This window comes from Belonocnema kinseyi, chromosome 7 (assembly GCF_010883055.1).
Source record: "Belonocnema kinseyi isolate 2016_QV_RU_SX_M_011 chromosome 7, B_treatae_v1, whole genome shotgun sequence".
In the NCBI taxonomy this organism is placed as follows: Eukaryota; Metazoa; Arthropoda; class Insecta; order Hymenoptera; family Cynipidae; genus Belonocnema; species Belonocnema kinseyi.
In genome coordinates, this window is record NC_046663.1 from 90607247 (window position 1) to 90629946 (window position 22700).

Below are 22700 nucleotides of genomic sequence, written 5' to 3' on the forward strand. Positions count from 1 at the left end.
TTTTAAGTACTTTTAACCTCAGTATTATTTGAAAAGCAGTAAGTGAGAACAGTGAAATGTACGATTTGAAAGGGATTAAAAATGTTCTATTTTATGGTAAATTTTGATTACAAGGCGGAATGTTTTGCATCTTAAATATGTTTTTAGTAACATAAAATATAACTCTTAAAATAAAACATAAACTAAAAAGATTAAAAATTCAGAAAAGTAAGTTTGAGTTGTATTTATTGGCTGAACTCTTTTTATACAAAACATCTAACAAACACATATACATCTTAATGAACATGTCATTGCCTGAATTACGAAAAGCGCAGCTAATCTATCGATTCTGGATTTATCTAAACACCGATTCTTGCGAATAGTGCGATGAACTCTAAAGTGGACTCGACTTTTTTTCACATTTTTTCCCTCCTTCTGTTCATTTAAAATTTCGTATCCCTTTTTTAAATCGAAAAAGTAATTCAAAAGCGACAAGACGGGATGCTTGCGCTAGGCTGTTACAACAAACTTTCTCTTATGACATTTTTCTATGTACAATTCGTTCCCTGACAATGCTTCTTTTTATATAAACTCTTTATAACTCATATTATAATACTTCATTTTCATTGAATTGATCAAAGTTCTTAATTTTCCATCATAATCCTTTGTACAAAAAGTATGACAAAAACGATAATAAAGATCAATATTTCAATTTAGAGTATCACAATCAACTTGTTCACTGAGAAGAGGAGTCGATTTTCTTAACACTTATATCCTTAAATTCACTTCGCAATATTTGTACCTATATATCAGAAAAAGTTTCGTTGGAGTTTCAAGGCATTGTCGAAGCGAAAACCTTTTTGGTTTCATCTTTTTAACTATAATCTTCCACCAACTTCTCTTCTCGGTGTGAAAATTTATTATACTTTTGGGCGCACTCTAGGCACCACTTTGCAAAATCTCTTCGTCGTATCAACACCTATTCAACAGTGGTAACAACTTATACTTTAGCAACAATAACAATGTTTCTTCTCGATGGAATCCATTTAATCACACTGACTAGAGCTTTACATAAATTTGGGGATGGAAGTGAAAAAAATTTCCCATTTTTTTCATTTCCTGCCCGAACCTCGTGCTTTTTTGGTTTAATTGCCATCCATTTAATTGACTTAATCACGTTCCAAAGAAGTCTGCAAGCGATGAGTATTGAAAAATCGCTATGTGATTGCTCCAATATATTTTTGCCGATTTTTGTTTTCATGTTCACACTAGATACTGAATTTGACCCACTTCTATAGTGATTTTTTCAACAAAGAACCACAACCAATTTCTTGTTTTTAAATAAGATTTTTATGCATTTTTGGTCGTTAAAACCCCCTTTTTAAATTAGGATTGAATATTATTCTGTTGAAATTTTGTTTCCTCCGGAAGAAACCTAAATCAAAGATTCGTTTGTGGCTCTGCATTGCTCAGTCCCCAATCTGTTTAAATACTCCTTGAAGAGAATTTCAGCATCCTGATATCTTTGTGCGTCGTCACCATTTTTCTTTTTCGAACTTGTCCCTCGGTTTTCCAAAGCAAAATTAGAAAACCAGTTTTCAATCAGTGAACAATCTCACAATGTACTGTCGTCTCTATGTAGCTGAGAGAAAATGAATAAAGCGGCTGAGTGACTAATGATGAACCCTGCGCATCTCCATGGCCTCGATGTCGTCTACAGATATAAGTTTTTCTATAGGGATGCAGGAAAGTTCTCCGCCAACTCCAAGGGATTGAGGCTTTTGCCATTTAGCTTCTTTTTCGGCTTCCTTGGCCTTTGTTTCAGCATCCTTGGCTCTCTTTTCTTTTAATTTCAGGGAGAATATTGCTACAGATCGAGCTCGTTTCATCAAACTCTGCTTCACTCGCGTCTTCTTTGCTTCCTTATCTTCTTTGGAGGGTTTTTCTTCTTCTTGACTTGTTCTAGTGGAGTCGGATAAACCTGCTGGATCTTTCTCTTTTTCGCCGTAAAAGGAGTGCCGATGTTCGTGGGATTCTTTAGGCTGTTGATAGTGTTGTTGGGGTTGATGATGTTCTTGTTTTTGTTGGTGTTGTTGTTGTTGTTGATGCTGTTGTTGGTGTTGCTGCTGTTGTTGTTGCTTGTCTGATTTTTCTCTGGCTTTTTCCTTATCGGGCGAGAATCGGAATTTTTGGTTTCGATGCGCCAACGCCCAGGGTGGTGCGGATCTTAAAGAGATTTATTTGATCTATTCAATTACTAGTTATGTTTGTATTATTGGTCTATAAATTTCATGGCCGAACCAAATGATCTATCACGAAATTACCAAAAAATAGGATATAATTTTGTTGTTATTACCTCAGGAGGTCACTGTCCGATGAAGAAGCAAGCTCCTTCGAAACAATGCAGTCCGTAGATCTATGCAATGCTAATTCGTCCCCACTGCCGCTTCCGGTTCCACCACCGCTAATTTCGGAGTCGCTAGATTTTCTTCCACCCGATTCGAGTGCTAATCTGCGAACCCAGTCGACACCTCCATGAGGTCCAATTGTCAAATGATGACTGAAATTATCTCCACTGCTTGATGATTCTGGCTCACTTGTTAACCAATCTCTCGGACGTCTTCCTGATTTTAGTGAAAAAATAAATCGTTAATTAATAAATGTTGCTTTTCTAATTGCATGAAACATAAATGGCTATCAAAAATGTTATTTGTATTACAATGTTTCAAAGAGTTTTTAATCATTTATTTTATAAATAACTCTGGAATTTCAAGATGTAAAAATGATGACTCCACTTCGACTTACGAGAGAAAACCTTTCGTATCATCGATTTCTTTTAAAATTCGTTTTCATGCTAATGGTGAAACGTCTTTCGTTATTTTTACATAAATCTTTAAAGCTGCATTTTGTTTTCAAATATACTGAATTTCTTATTTTTCCTGTGCGTACTACGATATGGTCACAAATATTGTAACTCATTTGTTTAAAAGCATTATTAGGCGAGATAGGAGGTTGGTTGAAATGGATATCCTAGTGAGAAGATATTGAAAACAAATCTACTAAATAGAAACGGCTTAACCTGAACAAGTAAGAAGAAATAGAATAATCTATTTATTCAGAAGTTTTCTTCGAAAGGATGGTCCTACATATCGTTGAGAGAATGACCAAATCATTGCACTAGTGCACATAACTTTGTCTGGAATTATTGATTTCAAATAACACGTATTTATAAGATCTGACTCTCGCTTGGACGTCGAACCTTTCACCTTTACATTTGGAAAATGATTCTATATGCAAGGCAATTAAATTAACCCTGTAGTATACAAGGAAGCACTTTCGACATATCTGCGAATTTGATCTCTTAGTTCTCCAGGGTAAGTTTAACAGCCACCCATCGGGCTCTCTTCAGTACCTCGATGTGTTCAAATGACAAGGTTCCTTCTCAGAGAGACCAGATGAAAAGGTGCTATCTCGTAGAGACACAGTGAGAAGATGCTAACTAGCGTGGTTAACTCTCGAAGTTTCAAAATACCATCTAAAATCGATTGTGGTCATTAGCGCCCTCAACTCTGTAACACCTTTTTAGTTGGTCTCTACGAGATAGCACCTGTTCATTTGGTTTCTCCGAGACGGGACCTTGTCATTTGGACACGTCGACCTCTAGTTTAGTATATCCAGTTATCACCGAGGTCAGAACTTGTCTCCAGTTCTGTCATCCTAAGTTTGGTACCTATGCTTTTCGGACGAGTAATGTCAGTTAAAACTAATGCATCTGATCTACAAGTTTCAAACCACATAGCTAATTAAAGTAAGATTCTGTGTCAAACCATAAGAGATTAGTCAGTCCATATAATCTTGCCGAACTGAAAAGACGTCCCCCTTCTCTGCGACCATCATTGATTGGATCACATCATCTGCATCAAATAATCAATAAGGTAAAAGTACTCTTTATCGCTTGAAACCCTCGCTCAGCATCATCATTAACGTTTATATTTCCGGATTCTGTTGCGAAGTTCAACATTGTCCTTGATGAAATAATTTTTCTTCATGACCACCGTTTCCAAACCTACCCCCTTAACTCAAAAACCTTCTGTCCTGAAGATAAATGCAGGAACTGCTGACCTTATTAAACATAATTGACCTAATTGACCTTATTAGCATAATTGAAACTTCATTTAGGGCATAACGTTTAGAAGAAGAAAAAAGAAATAACAGTTAATTATAGAAGTTGTTAGTACCTCGTTCGCCTCCTGGAATGGAACATCTAGGTAAATTATGCAGGTCCCGAGAGCTTCCCAAATGGATATCAGAAAGAAAAGGACTGCTAGCACCGCTCCCACTTCCAGCACTTCCAGGTGTTACAAGGGGTGGCGTCTCAGCAATCCTTTGAATCGCCACAGTGCTTGGCGTCTGTGGGTTGCTGGACGTCTGGGAGAAAGACCCCAAAGTTGGTGTTTCCGGTCGACTGCAAGCAGCGATCTTCTCCGTCTTCTCAGATCCTAGTTCTATTTCCTCTTCGCATTCTCCGTCTGCTGGACTCACAACGAATCTCCCTGAGTGAAGAGTAAAATTGATAAAAGCGCAGAATGAGGATGTATCTTCAATAGAATGGGTTATCGATTAGGATAACGATCAGAAAAGTCGATTCTGAATTTCATTTTCCACAATAATTTACAATTAGTTTATTTTCTATGTAGTAAACTCAAATTAGGATTTCTGGTAGATCAAGTTGGTAGAAGTAACTTTTTTATTTTCTCAACATAATGAGAAGGTATTAGCTTTATGCAAAAATTTGACTTTGTTGGTTTTTATCAAACCTCTATGGTTTGAGTCCGTGTCAGATTGTATTTAACTTTGGCCTGTACAGTCAAGACGAGACTTCATTATTTGACATACAATATATTTTTATGTTTTAAATAAATTATATACATAAATGCTTATTATCGGCATTTTTGTGCAAAAAAAGTATCGTTTCTTCTTCTAATTGTTTAGAAACTATCTTCCCAGTGATGTGTAGTAATGTAAATTTGTCTTCCAATATTTTATGCTTATATTTTAAAACAAATGGTATAAAAAAACGCTGATTAGCGGCATTTACTGGACAAATATGATAGTTTATAATAATTGTATTCGAATTATATTGACCATGATGTTTAGTGATAGAAGTTTATCATCTGATATCTAATTTAGCACTGTGCGATTGCTCATTTTTTATATAATTTATTTTTAAAATTAATAAATTATATCGGATTACAAACATCCCGATAAGCGACATTCATTTATAAATTTTTGTTTAAATAAGCAAAAAATGTCGCAAGACAAATTTTTATTATTAAAAATCATTGAAAACATATTTTGTAAACAATTAGAAGAATAAACTAGCCTTTTTTAATGATCAAGTCTCATCTTGACGGTAAAAAACAAGCAATTTCAATACGCAAGTATTCTTCACAAACAAATAATCCAACATGTTGAATATCTGTTAAAATAATTTGTTTATAACAATTAACTTCTCAGGTCAACCATTTTTTCATGCACCCATACGCATAAAATAAAAGCGATAATACGCAAAAAAAAGTTGGTTTAAGAAGATAAAAAAAAATCAAAAAAATCGACATAACAGTGAACTTAAATAAAAATCTAAAATCGTTAATGAATTGCGTTCTGCAAGTTATTTGGAGTCCCATTGTTTTATTTCACCCCACTGTGGCACAGCCTAATGAAATTCTAAAAACTTCCTGTCTGAAAGTGTTGTGGAATTTTCGTAAATAACAAAGAAAGCAAAATGGTTAAATAACGATAATGTTTTCTCTATTACGTTTTCACGAAAATTGACGGATATGTAGGGGAATATTTTTTTAAAAATAGTAAAAGTTATTGACAACAATTTTTACGTGAGTTTCTTTGGTTGAAAATTTAACTATTTTCTGTTAAATGTTATTTTTATTTGGTGAAAAAATCTACTATTATATTTTTGTTTGAGAATTCATCTTCTATTAGTTAAAAATGTTATAAATTGGTTGAAGATGTAATTTTTTGCCAAAGATTCAACAGTTATCTCAGAAATTAATTTTTGTTTTGTTTAAAATTAATCTTTTTGGGTTGAAAATTCAATAATTTTCTTAGAAGTTCTTTTTTTGCCGTTAAAAATTAATTTGTCGTTGTTGAGAATTCATGTTGGCGGATTTAAAAATCAACTATTTTGTAGAAAATTCGCCCAATTGACTTGAAAATTCAATTCACTTGCATTTTTTCTTTCTCTTGACTGAGTAATCCTTCTCGGTTGAAAATTAAACTTTTTAGATTAAAATTGGTCTGTTTTGGTTGAAAATTCGTTTGTTAAATTTAAAATTGATTTTTTGCTAAAAATTTAACTATTCCATTTTGTAAAACTTTAAAAAAAAAAACAATTTTCAGAGCCATAATTTATGGTCTAACACATAAAATTCTAAATTCTTCTTCAACCTTTAAATTCAATATTTTTTAAAACATTCCCTGTTTTAGAATTGAAGGGCCACACTGTATACGGGCGTAAGTGCCAAATTTTCGAAAATCGGTTTATAGGTTTAAACGACTTGTTTCCTCCAACTCGTGTCCCTGTAAAAGATTTTGGTCTAGTTCGACCCGAAAGTAGGTCTAGGAAGAAAAGTCAGTGCATACGGGCGTAAGTGCCACGATGCTTGCTGGCGTAAGTGCCATGCTTCGTTGTGTGGCATCATTGATTTTCAGAGCACCTGTCGATTCTGGTTTTTTGAAGTTTGTCCGTACAAAATGATGAATTCTCGGAGAGAAGTAACTGCTGCAAAAGTTAATTTTTGTATGAAAATTGAAGCTTTCTGGTGCGCGCCGATCGTTGACCAGGGTTTTCTCGCACATGGTTATCTTTTTTACAGCGCTCTTTTTGAAATTCAATAGAGCTACCAATATCTCAAAAGTACTTTCTTGTTTTTCTCTTAAATTCAAAAATTAAACAATTACGCAACTTTTGATGTGCCAAAATAGAAGCTTTTTGGTGCTTGTCGATCTTTAACCAGCGCTTTTTCGCGCACGATTCTCTTTTTTAAAGTGCTCCTTTTGCGATCGAATAGAGCTAACCAACAGCTCAAAAGTACATTTTAGTTTTTATTTAAAATTGAAAAATAAACAAGTTAAGCAACTTTTCATGTATAAAAATCAGAGTTTATGGGGACACGCTGTACCTTTGATAATGGTTTTCTCGGAGGAGGATGCTTTTTTCAGGATGTTCGTTTTATGGTTCGATAAAGCATAACAGTACCTCGTTACCTTTTTGCATTTTTTTGTTTACAATTATTTCCATAAGAGTTAGACAGTTTTTTTAGTTTTTCTGTAAAATTCGTGTTTTGGCACTTAAGCCCGTATGCAGTGTGCCCATTTAATTATTATGTCGGTCATAACGAACCTACGACTTTTAAGAAAAAATATAACAACTTCCAATCGACAGATATAGATGAAGTTGTGTAAAAATTAGTTTTGCATTCAGAATAGTAGATCATTTTGATCTATAGTTGATAATAATAACGATATTCTGCTAAAAAACACATGCCCTAGGATATACGTTTTTAAGGAGAACTAGTATTCTAATTTAAAAATTCTAAATTACAACAGCTGAGTTTTTCGCTATTACCAATCACAGTCGCTGGCTGCTGGTCAGGTGATGATGTTGCGGAAAGTCTTCTGACTGCTTCTCTTCTTAAAAACTCGACTTTGGCCATTTCGGTTGCGACCCAGTGCGGAGTGTCTGGTATGACACAAATTATAATGAACCTAATTGCCAACATGATGTGTTCCAAGGCCACGATGAGCAGTATCGTTTGGGTGGCTGACATTTCTGGAAACATGCGTTGAACCTGACCACTAAGACTAATCAGTGCACAGTTCACCAAAATGGCGACGAGCCCCATTGCTTCCATGGCATTCTGCAAACAATTTCGAAAAATATTTCTCGAGAAGAAAAACATTAGAAGGCTTTGTTTAGACATTTTTGGTACTTACTTGCCAAGTTCCAATGTTTGATACCCTACGTCCAAAAGGTCGCTGAAGAACGAAACACAATTTGAAAGCATCTCCCCTGAGTTCCAACAGATTTCCCAACAAAGCAGCAAATGCTGCCAATGGGAAGGCGGAAGAAAAGAGACACACGTATCCAAGTTGAGAAAGCATCTCCAAATGTTCAGAAAATGCACCATCGTACTGAAACCAAAACCCTTTTTCAACTTTTTGCTATTGAGCTTTCAATTGTGTTTGGTTTTTGTTCGAAGGAGTCACAGAATTTCCATTTTTTATTTTATGATAAATATTATATCTAAAAGAAAGGCTTACAAGTATTCTACAAAATAACAATCGAGCAGTTTAATTTTGTTTTAAATTTTATACTATAATTCTTTGTTTAATAGCAATGAAATTCGGTGGCCCTAAGACGTATTATATCAGTGTTTCTGTGTTCACTAAGACATCACAAAGGAAAAAATTCAATGCGAAATAAATGCTCATGCTTGTACAGAGAGTGTGTTTTGTAAAGGGGGCAATTTTCTAAATAGAGTGACACTCACGATCATGAATATTGTTGAATGAAGGGAGCATTACCTTTTTGTATGGAATCTGCACGTCGTCGACGGAATCGATGAAAAACGGAACAAAAATTATTTTTAATCTGCAAAAAGGAACGATAAAAAAAACACAAGACGACAATGACGCTTCTTTTTAAGAAATTAGGCAAAATGAAAAAATTTTAGTTTTCCTATGGGTGTGTTTGCTCAAAAAATAAATGTCATAACAACATGCAATCAGATAGCCGGTGCACAAATTATCTTTTTGGATGCACGAGGCAAAAATATAGATTCCTTCTTGAAACATCCGTCCTTCTCCCACAGCTTTAATATAATTTATTTTAATAACTTTTTGTTAAATAAATAAAAAACCTCATCTCTGGAAAGTAATGTTCCACTCATGCTACAATTGGTAAAAGAATTATATTTTTCACCTTTAGAAGCACGGAAGCTCATACTTTTTTAGTTAGCTAAAAGTTCGCAATGTTTACGAAATACGCACGAACCTTTTTTTTTTTAAATGTCGAAATTTGTTTGCTTTTTATAGTAGAATTTTATGACCAAAGTATACCAAAAAGGTTTCATCCGTATGGCTCATGTGAAACCCACCCCGAATCAACCCCTAGAGTTTAAATAATTATGTAAAAAGACAGTAATTTCAAAAATTGAAATGTTTTCACGGATAATTACAGAATTACACACCAAAACACCACAAAAAAGTTTCATCACTTTAAAGTATCTGAAGCCCATCCCAAATTAATCGATAGAGATAAAATAATAAGAAAAAACTGAAAAATATTTAAAAGGACATTAATTCAACAAATCAAAATATTTTTCGCTGATTATATCAGTATTTTGTGCTAAAAGTATAAAAAAGTAGATATATCTTGTTTATTTGGAACCTACACCAAATCAACACCTAAATATTTAAAAAAATTTTGTAAAAATAAAATAATTTGAAAACGAAAAATATTATCAGTGAGAATGTCTAAATTCTATGACAAATGACAAAACCCTATAGTTAAATAAAATTCTGTACAAAGACACTAAGTTGAAAATTTAAAATATTTTCGCTGATAATGGCGGAATTTCATTAACAAAATATCGAAAATAAGTTTCATCCGCTCTAACGCATCTAAATCCCACTCTAAACTAAGCTTAAAGTTTCAAAAATTCTATCAATATGCTGATTAGAGAACCCGAATTTTTTTTTATTGAGAATGGCAGGATGTTATGACAAAAGTATACAAAAAAGTTTCATTTCTATGGTTCATGTACAACCTACCCTAAATAAACATAAAAAAAACAATTATTTGAAAAGTCGCAACGGATCTGCTAAAAATGGTAATACAGTGAAACCCTTCAATAGCCTTCCCTTCGATAGCCCTACCGAGATTCGACGCCGTGCCGCACAGTGACCGATTCTGGATTCAAGTGTTGATAACTTATGTGTAGTGTCAATTTTTATACACTTTTTGAACCGCTCTTTTTTTTAAATACTTGAGAATACTTGTCGTTATAAAAAACACAGCCAGAATTAGGTTTAGATTTGTCAGAACCCTGTCTAAACTAAAAAACCACCGGAAATCATCATAGCCAGTGACCTAAAAATGCCCGTACTGAGCGCCGGTTATAGATGACATAAAAATAATAATGGAATTGTAAAATAAGTAAAAATAAGTGTACCCTTCGTTTTTGTTTTGCCATTTTGCCTTATTTTCAAAAAATTGTTTAAACAACATATAGCGAAATGAAAAAACTTTTTCTTCAAAAAACTAATAGTACCAATTGATTCTACGGGAAAAATCACGATGAAAATATATATGACGTTATTTTGTCAGATCTCATTATGTTAGTGTAAAATCGGTATAAACAATTTCGTCGTACAAGGGCGAATAGAGGAATCATATCCGGCCACGATTTCACGCCACTAAACTCTCTGAAAACTTTATCAATGTATACCAGCATTAAAAACACAATACCTTTGAATTTTGTCTGTGATTTTTTTAATTATTCAGACAAAATTAGTACTGGCATTTTTAAGTCACTGGCTATGATGATTTCCGGTGGTTTTTTAGTTTAGGCAGCGTTCTGACCTAACCTAATTAACCCAAGTAACCTAATTCTGGCTGTGTTTTTAAAACTACAAGTATTCACAAGCATTTAAAAAAAAGAGCGGTTCAGATCGGATCAAAATTGACACTACACATAAGTTATCAACACTTGAATACAGAATCGGCCATTGTACGCCGCAGGTAGGTATGCATATTTGGATATTTGACAACGAAAGAGTTGTCGAAAATGTTGGAAAAGTCGAAAAATGCCTGATACATGCATTTGTTTATTAAATTTATTTATAATATTATCAATAATAATTTCACGAATAAATTTCTTCATCATTATATTGTTTTTATCCAAAGTTTCTGCAATATAATTCAAAAAACGTAAACTTATGGGAAATCGTAGCAAAATTCTTTGAACAAATAATTTTTTTCTAATAAATTTGCATGTTTGTTATATAATATTGCAGCATCTTTAACTGATGTAACTCTATATAACTTAAGGAATCATAACACAAAAAATGGCCATTTTGTTTGTCATATTTATTTATTTATAAAAAATTGAAAACCTGATTTAAAATTTAAAAAAGATGACTATGTTTCTAATTTTAAAATGTATAGGTTATTCACTTGAACATATTATTTGAAAATATTCAGGGTTAGACGCTTTTTTGGAATTTTAAAATTTGTCAGTATTTAAAATTGACTTTATTATGTATTAAAATAGATACATTTTGAATATGTAGCAGTATTCAATTAAAAATTTTGAATGTTTCATTTTGACATTTTTTATTATGATATTTTGTCACAAATTAAAAAAGTTTTTTCATTTTCGTTGATTTGAAACTAAAGTTGATAATAATTTAAAAGATATCTAATTAATAAATATTTACCCTCAAATGTTCCTCCCAATGATACGAGTAGATCAACTGTGGCCGAAAGTAGATCTATCGAAATTAATTAGGTTATGTGCACTAGGGTGGAGCAAATTTGTCAAATAATTTCTTTAAAATATTTTTATATGGAATAGGGAAATTATGTTGCCATATGACCTGAATAAAATGTTTGCAAAGTTTCAGAGTGATCACAAAATTTCTTCAGGTTCCATAACTTCATTCTTCATGAATAGGTATGTACTTATATAACATAAATTCATAAATATACGAAAACAGGAAATTGCGTTTAATTTTCAACTTACTGATGATGAGCAATAAATGAGGTTCTATTAACATGATTTCTGAGCGTATCAATCCCGTAGGGAATCGTCAGTCAATTCGTAAGATCTATTTTTTTCAGATAAGGGTTTTTCTTCTGGGATTCAATTTTGTTGAAGATGTAGCCATCGCGCTCTTTCTCTCTAATTGTTCCAAAGTCAAGTCGGGAGCAAGTATTCGTATGACAGGCGGTTCTACTACAGGCCTTACTGCATTCCAGTCAATCATTTGAGTGTAATCCTCAGCACTAAAGTTCAATGGTGGCACTTTGAAAAATCTCGTTGGATTAGAGTTCTTTCTTGATTTCTTGATGAAGTCTAGAGCATCTTCTTTGATCTCAGACCTGCTGTCAAAAACCATTGCCAACAATAAATAGTCCGGGTGAGACCAAAATCCGTTCCGCTTAATCACTGGGTCAACAATGGCTTTTAGTTTATTAGGAAGGTATCTTGTTAACCGCATCAGGCTGAACAGATGTTTGGGCCCATCTTTGAACATCGGTTTCATTTTTATCTGAAATCACAAAGGGGCATAAACCTTAGTGACGTATTCTGCCAAGTCTCTCAGTACAGCACTGGGACGCTTGGTTGAGACGTAAAGACGCAGAATACGATTTGCAGTAGTGAGCCACCTGGTGTGTGACATTTTTCCAGGGTTTCGCCTTGCAAGGGATTCTGGAACTACCCCCAAACTGCGGTTACCATTTCGTACAAGTACTTCTAATCTACACTTAGGTCCAAACCTTCACCCATCTGTGGCATGTTGGACTCCAAAGGCTCAAAGTTTTCAATTTGGTTGGTTTCACAATTTGACAACTGCTTCCCAATATCCCCCGAGTAACTGGTGAGACCAGAGGTCGCCCCATCCAACGTGTTCAGAAGGTATCGCAATGGAAGCTGATTGGCATGAAATAAGCAGACCATCCATTGGAAAGATGTTTGGAATGTCTTCTCCACTTCTGCCAGCGCACCACCCTTCCAGCCTGTATTGGTTGTAGTTCCGTCGCAACCTAGCACACAGAGTTCGTCAATTGAGAGTTCGTTTTCAAAGATAAAGTCCACCAGAGCTTTGGCAATCGCTTTTGCTGTTCCTGCACTTGTGGCCTTGTACCCCAAGTAATTGAACCGGGCTCTTCAACAAGACTAATGTGCTCTTCAACAACACTTTCAGTGATTATAGTTTTTCCTTTTTGAAGTTTTTTGATCGTTTTGTCCTTCCTTGAATAAAAGTATAAACTGAAAATTTTCTATTTTGAATCGCCCATCAAGTCTTGTAGGCCTTTTTTGTTTTCGCCCTCGACGAATTTTTCAGCGGTCAACAGCTTTATTTTCTTCGATCCCTAAGTCTTTCATGAATTCAGTTGCAATCAGGGATGCTTTCCTGTCAGAGATCCCTGCGCAATCACAGACAAGGGCCAAATTTGGAATCTTTTCGGTCATGTATTGCACCTCTTTTTTAGGTTTTTTGGGTTTGACAACAAATTCATCATCTGAGCTCGTGTTCATGCTCGCAGGGGAAAATCTTTCATTTGGTGAATCTTCTCTACTTTCCAAACTATAGGAACATCCAGGCTGTGGCCCAGTTTCAGTTTTCTGGCTTTTTTGACCGAGAAATTACTTTTTCTTGCGGAACAAACGACTTTGAAGACGGGCTGTAGCCTCTTTATCAACTGAACCAATAACCATTCTTCTCTGTGTACTTTTTCAGTTTTTGGTAAGCATCATGCAGACTCTTAATTATAGCGGAAGACCGTTTTTTACTGACGATGGGGAGTGAAGCCTTTTCCCATATACTCTTTACGTACTTATCAATCTGCAAAATTATTCCCTGGAAGGAAGGGTCTTTGTTGCTTTCCTTTTTCAATACAACGAAAATGAAAATATAATGTCGAAGAACATCACCTTGTGAGGGCAAAACATTATCCGAGCAGATTTTGCCTTCCCCTAAAATGTCACAAACTATTTTCACTCTTGTTGTCACTTTCGACATTTCAACTGCAAATGGATCACACAGTAAAACGAAAAATCACAAAAATAGCACTCGGTTTAACGTCAAAATGAAGAAAGGCACGACACTGTGAACGACTGACTGAAAACGTGAGTCACAGTGCCAAAGGGGGAATCACAGGATGATAATCGATCTAGCTTCGTCGATAATCGATCTAGTCTCATCGATAATCGATGGAGCTAAATCGTTTTAATCAACATAACTTCAATTTTTGAACTTAAAATAAACAAATGAACCACGAAAAACCTTCCAAGAAGTAATTTAAGCCTAAAATGAATATTATGGTTTTTCTTCTTGACCGATACATATTGGGAAACTTCTCATGACTTATGGAACCTGAAGGACTTAATATTTTTCAATAAAATTTTAAGGGCGTATTATTTGTCCCAATAGGCAATATAATTTCACTATTCCAACCCAAATTTCAAAATTTCGGAAATTTGCTCCACCCTAATGTGCACCCAATGTTACGGGCACATGTGACGTCGACGGACGGGTTAACTCTTGACCACAGCCGGGCCGACTACACTTTCACGTTCTTTTTGTAACAATTAACCAGAGTTTATCCGACGGTCTGCTCATACTCAGGCCAAGGTTTGACCGACCGTCGGGTGCGTCAAGGTGACTTATAACAATCCGACTGCTGTATCCAGAGTCGGACCGACCAATCTGCCACAATTTATCCATTGTCGTACCGTAGTTGGGCCAGAATTTGGCCGGCGGAGGGCTTTTTTTTGGCCGCCAAAGTCCGTCGCCAACGTCGGTACGACCATGGAAGCTTGAAAACAGCTTAGTCGGCTCAACTCTGGTTACCGTAGGTCGGTTACCATAGCAAGGCCGACTTTGGACCGATGGTCAAGCTCTGGCATCCAACTGAATTTCGCACCTGGAGTGTAATAGGAGCTGCGCGGGGTGCGCCGGGGTCTGCGGTTGTCACTCAGGCGAGCACTTAGGCGAGCACTCAGGTGTGAACAAACAAAAGTGAAGCGGGCTATAATGAGTTAGTTCCCAACCACCGTCAGTCCCAACATCGGCGCTATAGAAGAGTTTCACTGTATTTCATGTAAAAAGTACTCAAAAATAGTTTTATCTCTTTAATTCAAATGAAATCCATCCCAAATTAACCCCTAAAGTTTAAAAAATCCTGCAAAAAGACATAAATTTCAAAATTCGAAATGTTTTCACTGAGAATAGCAATATTTGATGCTAAAAATTAAAAAAAAAAATATCCTTCTAGTTCATGAGTAACCAATCAGAAATAAATCCTTAAAGATTAAAAAATTCTTCAGCATTTATTGACAAAAGGACACAAAAAAAGTTTTATTCGTCTGACGCAAGTTGAACCCACACATAAGAAACCTCTAAAGTTGATATGTGATTTGGAGTAATTTCCGAGGCTGCGGAGCCCTAGGGGCACAAAGGACAATGCCTCTCCCCAGAAATCGACCAAAGAGGGGCAAATTATTGATTTGCCCCCCTCTGAAATCGAATGATTAGATTCATCGGATTGTTTAAATTTTTCCAGCATTTTTTTATTCGATTTTTATTCTTTGTGAAATCTTATGAAATCTTTGGAAATATTTGTGAAATTATTGAAATATTTTTGAAATATTTTGGAAATCATTGAAATCTTTAAAATCTATCCGAAATTTTTGAAATATTTGTGTAATTATTGAAATCTTTCGGAAATCATTGAAACCATTGTGCTCTCTTTAAAATAAATCTAAAATCTTTGTAAAATAATCGAAGTCTTCGTTGTTGCTTATTGTTTTTAACATTATATCTAAAAATAAGACGAGCATTTCAAGAAGTTAAAAATGAAGAAAATGAAAAAGAATCAGCTAATTCTAGACCAAACCTTGAAAGCAATTTCACTAAGTAGAGAATTAGTGGGGTGTCCTACTCTGTAGAGAGAGCTCTCCAGTTCCGCTTGGCTAACGTTTCTCGGTTTCCCTTTTCCGGCTTCAGTTTTTTCGTCCTTCTCACTTTTCTCGTCCTCATTTTCTTTTTTGGAAGTTTCCTTTTCTTTTTCCACCTCAGCTTCTCCAGGTGGTCTCCTAGCTTCGCTAGGACTTAGGGCTCCGAAAAGTTCAAAGCTCAATCGAGCGAGACGCAATTGTTCAATTAAATAGGGCACAGCAGACTCTTTCAAATTTCCTATAACTTGTCGCGCAATCAAGAGAGCAGCCAATTGCTGAAAAAATAAATTCAATAACACGTTTAGATATTTAAATATATATAACTTGCTATTTTTGTTTTAAATTCTTTATGGGAAGATTAGATTAGAATTAGAATTGGATTTGAAATAATTTGAATGATTACCTCTTTGAGTCTTTCCTGATCTTGTAGGTAAAATGCGATGTAGAATAGAGATAAGAAGGAGTTGACGAACTGGAACTAAAATACCAAATTTTGAATGGTAAAATACACAAGATTCGATTGTTAGAGACGGTTAATTAAAATACATGTAACAGTTAGCAATATGTGAAAATTGAAAAACGGAAGAGTTTGACGTACATAATATTTTAATAATAATTTATTTCATGAAGCTTGCTGATTTGCTAATTATAGATTTAGTGTTATAATTTTGAGAAGAACTAAAGCCCGAATTCCAAAAACCTGGATAAAACTAAAAAAAGTAAATTTTCACAATAAAAAGGAATATATATGCGGAAACAGTAAAACAAGGCCTGGTAATTCAGAATTTATACAAAAAATAATGAAATATATATTTTAAATGTTTTTTAACTCTTAAATTTACACATTTTGCAGAGCAGTTTGTATTACAGACATATCACTATTTTGTTAATATATGTTATACCAAAGTAAATGCAAAAGTAATTAAAGTAATTTTTTATTCTATTAGTTTCATATTCAAACGAACGATTAGTGATAAAAAGAAATGAAATTATTTTTAAAATACATTTTTTTTAAATAATAAATTTGTTCCGCAGGGCATTATAAATTTTCAACTGGTAGTGATTATTTTAATGTTTTCACCTCAAATCAAGTCAAGTTCGAAATAATTGACGCAGAAACAACATCAAAAGTGTTCTTAGAGCAATTGAGTATGCAAAATATAATAAATTGCCATCTAAAAAAACTTTCCCAATTGTTTGAATAAGTATTTTTTAAACAATTTATTGTGAATATCGATTCGCCCAAAAAAGTGCTGTTCGATTCTACGGGGAAAATTAAATAGAATTCATGTGTTGTTTTTTTCATCTAACATTGAATTTTTTTTCAAAACTGTAAACGATTTAAATGATTATTTTATTAATATTATTCATTATAATAAAACCATTTTTTGAGTTTTTGGAATGCCATAGTGGATCCGACATTTTGATATTTAAACTTTTGAAAACGAATTTGAGATCAATGACTCAAAAAGCTATAAAAAAATTTCCATTAAAATTAAATGTTTTTTAAAAATTTTTTGTCGCAATATTGGAATCGCCAGTTTGCTGTCAAAATTTCAAAAACAGATTATAAATTAGCAATCCTAAAACCTAAACTAAGAATTTTTCAATTAAATAAAGCATTTGACATTTTTTGGTCACCATATTGGATTCGCCAATTTGTTTTTGAAAGTTTCGAACACGTATTTGAGATCAGCGAATGAGAAAACCGAAGCAAATAATTTTAATTCAAATCGAACCATTTTTTGAAATTTTTATTACTCAAGTAATAATTTATTATGCGAGTTTTTTTCTATAGTCTCAAAAACAGATTTTAAATCAGCGTTTAAAAAAACGCCCATAAAAAATGTTCATTTTAATCCAACCATTTTTTTAGTTTTTATCGTATTTTTTTTACATTGGAACCATTTTTTGTGATTTTTGGTCACCATATTGGATGAGCCAGTTTTGTCAAAAGTTTCGAAACAGATTTGAAATTACTGACTCAAAAAACCTACACAAAGAAATTTTCGATTAAATCGAACCATTGTTTGAGTTTTTTGGTCGCTATATTGGATCCGCCAATGTGTTTTTGAAATTTTCGAAAACGAATTTGAGATCAGCGATCCAAAAAACCTATAGAAGTTTTTTCCAGCTTTTTAGGTGGCCTACTACGTGATGATTGGTTTTTACTTCATATTATAATGACTGATAATCTAAAGTTCAATACATTTTTCAGCAGTAAATTATCAATATTAATAAGTATTAGGTTTACTTAATAAAAATCAATTCGTCCTTTTTTTCTTCGAGCACGTAAGCGATATAAGAACAAATAGCATAAGCCGCACGAACCATGCAACAATGATAATATAGACAGCCAGTGTATAATATATGTACCTATATCTATATCTAAAAAACGGACAAAAGCCTTTTTATCCTAAGTTGAAGCGTTTGAAGCTTGTGAAAGCGTTTCTGGTTTGAGACACCTCCATCCTCTAAATTTTCTGTTATTAATTATAAATATTGATAAATTGATGATGGATGAATAAATATTACATAAATCGTTTGATTTTATGAAAATATGAAATATATTAATAATAATACTTTATAGAATAAATATTATATTATACTATTTCATCGTTATTTATTACTTCTTTCAGAAGAATAATGGATATTATAAAGTTATGAAAAAATTTTATAATCGGCGTATCAAGTAGAAAATTTTGAACTTTTTGTAATTGAAGCCATTTTTCAAAAAGAGATCGAACTGGAGTTCCCACGTGTATGTGAAACAAAAAATAAAAGTTTCTTTTATAAAATCAGAATGAATTTTGTAGCGCTGGATGCCAAATATCTGTAAAAAAAGTTTCATCCCCCTAGCTGCTGGAGAAAGCATTGGTTTTCAACCTCTTAATCACAAAAACGAAAATGTGTATCAAATTGCTAACCTAAATTCGTAGGAATGAATTTTGTAGCTATTGATGGTGAATAATTGTTTAAAAAATTGAAATTTTTTGTTTGGCAAGTTGTCATTTTCAAACCCTTATATTCGGTATATTTTGATACTAAATAATTGCAAAAGAAGTCTCATTCCCCTACTTTCCGCGGAAAACATTTTTTTAACCCTTGAACTGCTCACCCCAGCAGCTAGGAGGATTACATTTTATATGTAATTATTTACTATTGAAATCCACAAAATTCGTTTCTCAGATCTTAGGTAAGAAAAGTGCAACCCATTTTAGATTTTTTTCGATCATTGAGATTTATAGGTTAAAAAAGAATGCTAAACCCAGCAGCTAGGGGGATACAACTTTTTGTGAAATTGAATACCATTAAAATCAGGAAAATACGTATCTTATATTTTGGGTAAGAAACTTGGAACACATTTTAGAATTTTGTTTTCAACACAAAAAAAGTGGTCTGCCCGGCGGACTACACCAGCATATCTATACGTTTTTGGAGTCGTTGAATCCGAATTCCGAATTCGGGGTCCAATGGAAATTTTTATGTCTAGCTTATGTCTACTTTTTTGGGTCCCTCAATCCAATTTCGCGGTAAAAATAACCTAATTACATCGCAGTTTGTCTTTAAAACTTTAAATTAGCCGGAAAAATACAAAAAATGGTGATTTGTCCTTTATTTTTCAGATGAACAAAAATTGACGTCTAGTGGACTTAATCACCATATCAATTTGTTTTTTTGGTCAGTTAATCCAAATCGATATCGATTTTCTTAGAGTCAGCCCCTTTTCTTTGACGCACGTCACATATAAATATGGCACAGAAATATATTTTTTTCTTCTTGCAAAAATATTAACGAAAAAACGCTTTTTTCATCGATTTTACGTCTATTCTTGCGGTTTTCGAAAAAAAATGAACCAACTGAGTTATTTGGACCCCGGATTCGGATTCAGTGGCCCCAAAAACATATAAATATGCTCGTTAGGTCCATTGGACATAAAAATATATTTTTTTATTTGCAAAAATATAATCGAAAAATCGCTATTTTCGTCGATTTTACGTCTATTTTTGCGTCTTTCGAGAAATATGAGCCAGCTGGGTTATTTGGACCCCTCATTCAGATTCAGTGACTCCAAAAACATATAGATATGCTGATTAAGACCACCGGGCGGACCACTTTTTCTATCTGTGCCGGTATTATTTGCCATCAAAAGTTACAAAATTCATTCCTTTGATTTTAGGTAAGAAAATTTAAATACATTTTAGAATTTTTTATCGACTTTTGAGACTTTGATGTTGAAAACCATTGTTTTCTGATTGATTCTATTTTTATGGTTTCGCAGACACGGGCAGAAACCCTTATAGTTTCAGGCGGGGGTCCGTCTGCACGTCGGTCGTACTTTTTTCCGGGGTAAGAAAGAGAAAATAAGGGGAGGGAAAGTAGGGAAATCGTGGCGAATTTAGGGAAGGGGAGGTAGGGGAGAAACCGGGTAAATTTCGAAAGGGGAAGTAGGTGATATGAGGTGAAATGAGGGACGGGAAAATGTATGAAGTGGTGGGAAATGTGGAGGAAAAATAGGATAAGTGAGGAGAGGGGAAGTGGAGTAAATAAGGACAAATTAGGAGAGAGAAAGTGGGGACAGTTAGGACAAAAGAGAGTCGGGGAACTCGTGGCGTAGCTAGGAGGAGGCGAAGGGGGCCGCTGCCCCGGGCGCAATTACATGTGGCAGCAAAACGATCTTTGAAATGAATGCAGATTTGAGAATTATGGGCGTCAAATTATTTTTGGCCCCGGGCGGAAAATGTCGTAGCTACGCCACTGCGGGGAACTGAGGAAAAATAGAGGATGGTAAGTTAAGAAAGTAAGAGGAAAAGGTGAGGAAATAGTGGAATGACTGGTAGTGACGAGAAGTGAGGAGATGTAAGAAAAATGATTAAAAGTGAAGAAGGGTATTAAGGGAAGTGAAGGGTGAGCTGGTAGGGTAGTGGGGATGGGCAGGGAAGGGAAAGTGATGGCTGGGGATAAGAAGTAGAGGAGGAAGATGATGGGAAAGGGAGGGGTCATAATGGGTGCAGTGAGGGGAAGAGAGAGAAAATTAGGGGTATTAGAAGAGGGAAAATATAGGAAGGGGAGGCTTTCATGACGCTGAACTGATTTTCAGCTTTTAGTTTAGGCTTACCCCATTCTTACTATTAGTTATATATTTTCACTTCTAATATCAGCGGAAATTTGAAAAATTACTTAGATTCCTTTTCGATAATTAACATACCTTGTCATCAATTTGAAGAAAAATGATAGATTACTGATATACTTTTTATTGCAGAATTCAGTAGAGTACATGCAGTTGGAGTTGACTCTTTTGGCGCATTTATTTTAATTTTGACCATAACACTATTCAGGTCCCTTTTTGACCAACGGCATTAATTATTGTGCAGAATTTTTTATTTCTTATACAGAAAAAGTTAATGAGCAATTAAATAAAGAGACTAACAAAAAAAAACGATTTCAAATGCTTAGAAAATTTTTGGTGAACCACTGCACCACTGCTGCAATTAATGCTTTTTTTAACAATTCAAAGTGGAAATTTATTCTCATTACCAGTGCGACCTTGTAGATCAGATGATTCTCGTACTCGGTGTCAAGGCGATAGTTTTCTGCGTCCAACACAAAAAATTTATAAACTATATCTACTTGAGAAACGCGAATAACTTTATTGTGACACTCTAATCACAACATTTTTTAGCTCCCATGCTACACAAAATCTTGAAAACGATTCCATACATTTTTGAAAAATTTGTCCATTTCCCGAAAAATAGATTAAGTTCATAAATAAATCAGAAAGAATATGGAAAGAGTTTTAACAAAATTTCATTAGAAAATTTTAGTGAAAAATATATTTAATAATTGTGTAGAATAATTTCGACTTAACATAGTTGAGATTCAAGTTCAGAAAGTTTGAAAATAATAAATGTTAAAAAGAAAAAATATTTTAAAATGATATTTAAATAAAAATTTAGTAATAAAAGTGCAGGATTATTCTATAATTTAACGGAAAATGACCTCATAAATTAAAACGATTAACTAAAGGTGCCATAGCACTTTCGACTACATTTGTATCCCTAGTTGAGATAAGAAAGCTAAGCGATAAAAGAAAGTATTTGGGACATTAACTACATATCTTCTACACGTGCATTATTAAATAAACAAATTTAATTTCGAACGAAACCCTCCTTCAAATAATAAAATTGGCAGTAGATATTAGATAATTTCTTCATATTTTTTACGTCTGTTGAAACCTTGATGTTAATACAGTATTACTCACTAATAATTAAATGTTATATCAACAATTATAACTAGAGTCTGAAAGATATGTTAAAGGTAATAAGCAGTAATAGTAGATTATTACAAATTAATTTAATTTATAACAAAGATACAAGGCTGAAAATATTTCTGTTCTATTTGTAAGTAAGATTTTTTTCTGGAAAAGGAAATGAAATCCTTCGATAAAAACATACCTAAATCGTTCAGCCAAACAGCGACTTTGAAATATGCCTCGTCCATGAGGGCGATTACTACTGCGAGCAAAACTTTCGGAACATAACTAAGCCAAAATCCATAACCGGCAGTTTCTAAACGTGCATCCCACCAATCCTGAAATGATGATAAAAATATTTTATTAATTAACGAGAATCAAGAATTGTACAATTTAATTTGGAAAAATTAAAACATAATGCACATTAAGTTTATAATAAACTATTTTATAGGGTGCGCCGTAAAAACTCAAAATGATTAGTTTCCTTATTAATAGCACTCGAAAGTTTCTTTGTGACTTCACGAACAAATAAAAAGAATGTCAAAAAAAATTCTCACCATTGGGCAAGTCGATTGAACATTATCAAACTTTAAATTTTTGAAATTTTGTATGCATGGACAAAACAATTTTTTTATATATTTTTTTTTGTATATTTTATAGATGCAAATCACCTTGGGGGCCACCCATATACCACGTGGGCA

General features: G+C 33.7%; 1 protein-coding gene across 2 annotated transcripts in view; it reads right to left on the reverse strand.

Moving 5' to 3' along the window:
* Positions 1 to 228: 228 nt before the first annotated feature.
* Positions 229 to 22700, reverse strand: part of LOC117176788 (anoctamin-8) — a 120353-nt gene continuing 97881 nt past the window's right edge. Inside the window, exons 7-15 of one of the 2 annotated variants that reach the window (XM_033367089.1) lie at positions 22202 to 22337; positions 21285 to 21340; positions 16150 to 16224; positions 15731 to 16021; positions 7993 to 8190; positions 7625 to 7916; positions 4218 to 4532; positions 2336 to 2603; positions 229 to 2205 (exon numbers count right to left, since the gene is read on the reverse strand). In XM_033367089.1, the coding sequence (XP_033222980.1) occupies positions 1653 to 2205; positions 2336 to 2603; positions 4218 to 4532; positions 7625 to 7916; positions 7993 to 8190; positions 15731 to 16021; positions 16150 to 16224; positions 21285 to 21340; positions 22202 to 22337 (2184 nt within the window). In that variant the 3' untranslated portion in view covers positions 229 to 1652. Of the gene's footprint in view, positions 2206 to 2335; positions 2604 to 4217; positions 4533 to 7624; positions 7917 to 7992; positions 8191 to 15685; positions 16022 to 16149; positions 16225 to 21284; positions 21341 to 22201; positions 22338 to 22700 lie in introns of both variants that reach the window. The other variant, XM_033367087.1, reaches the window with a different exon arrangement.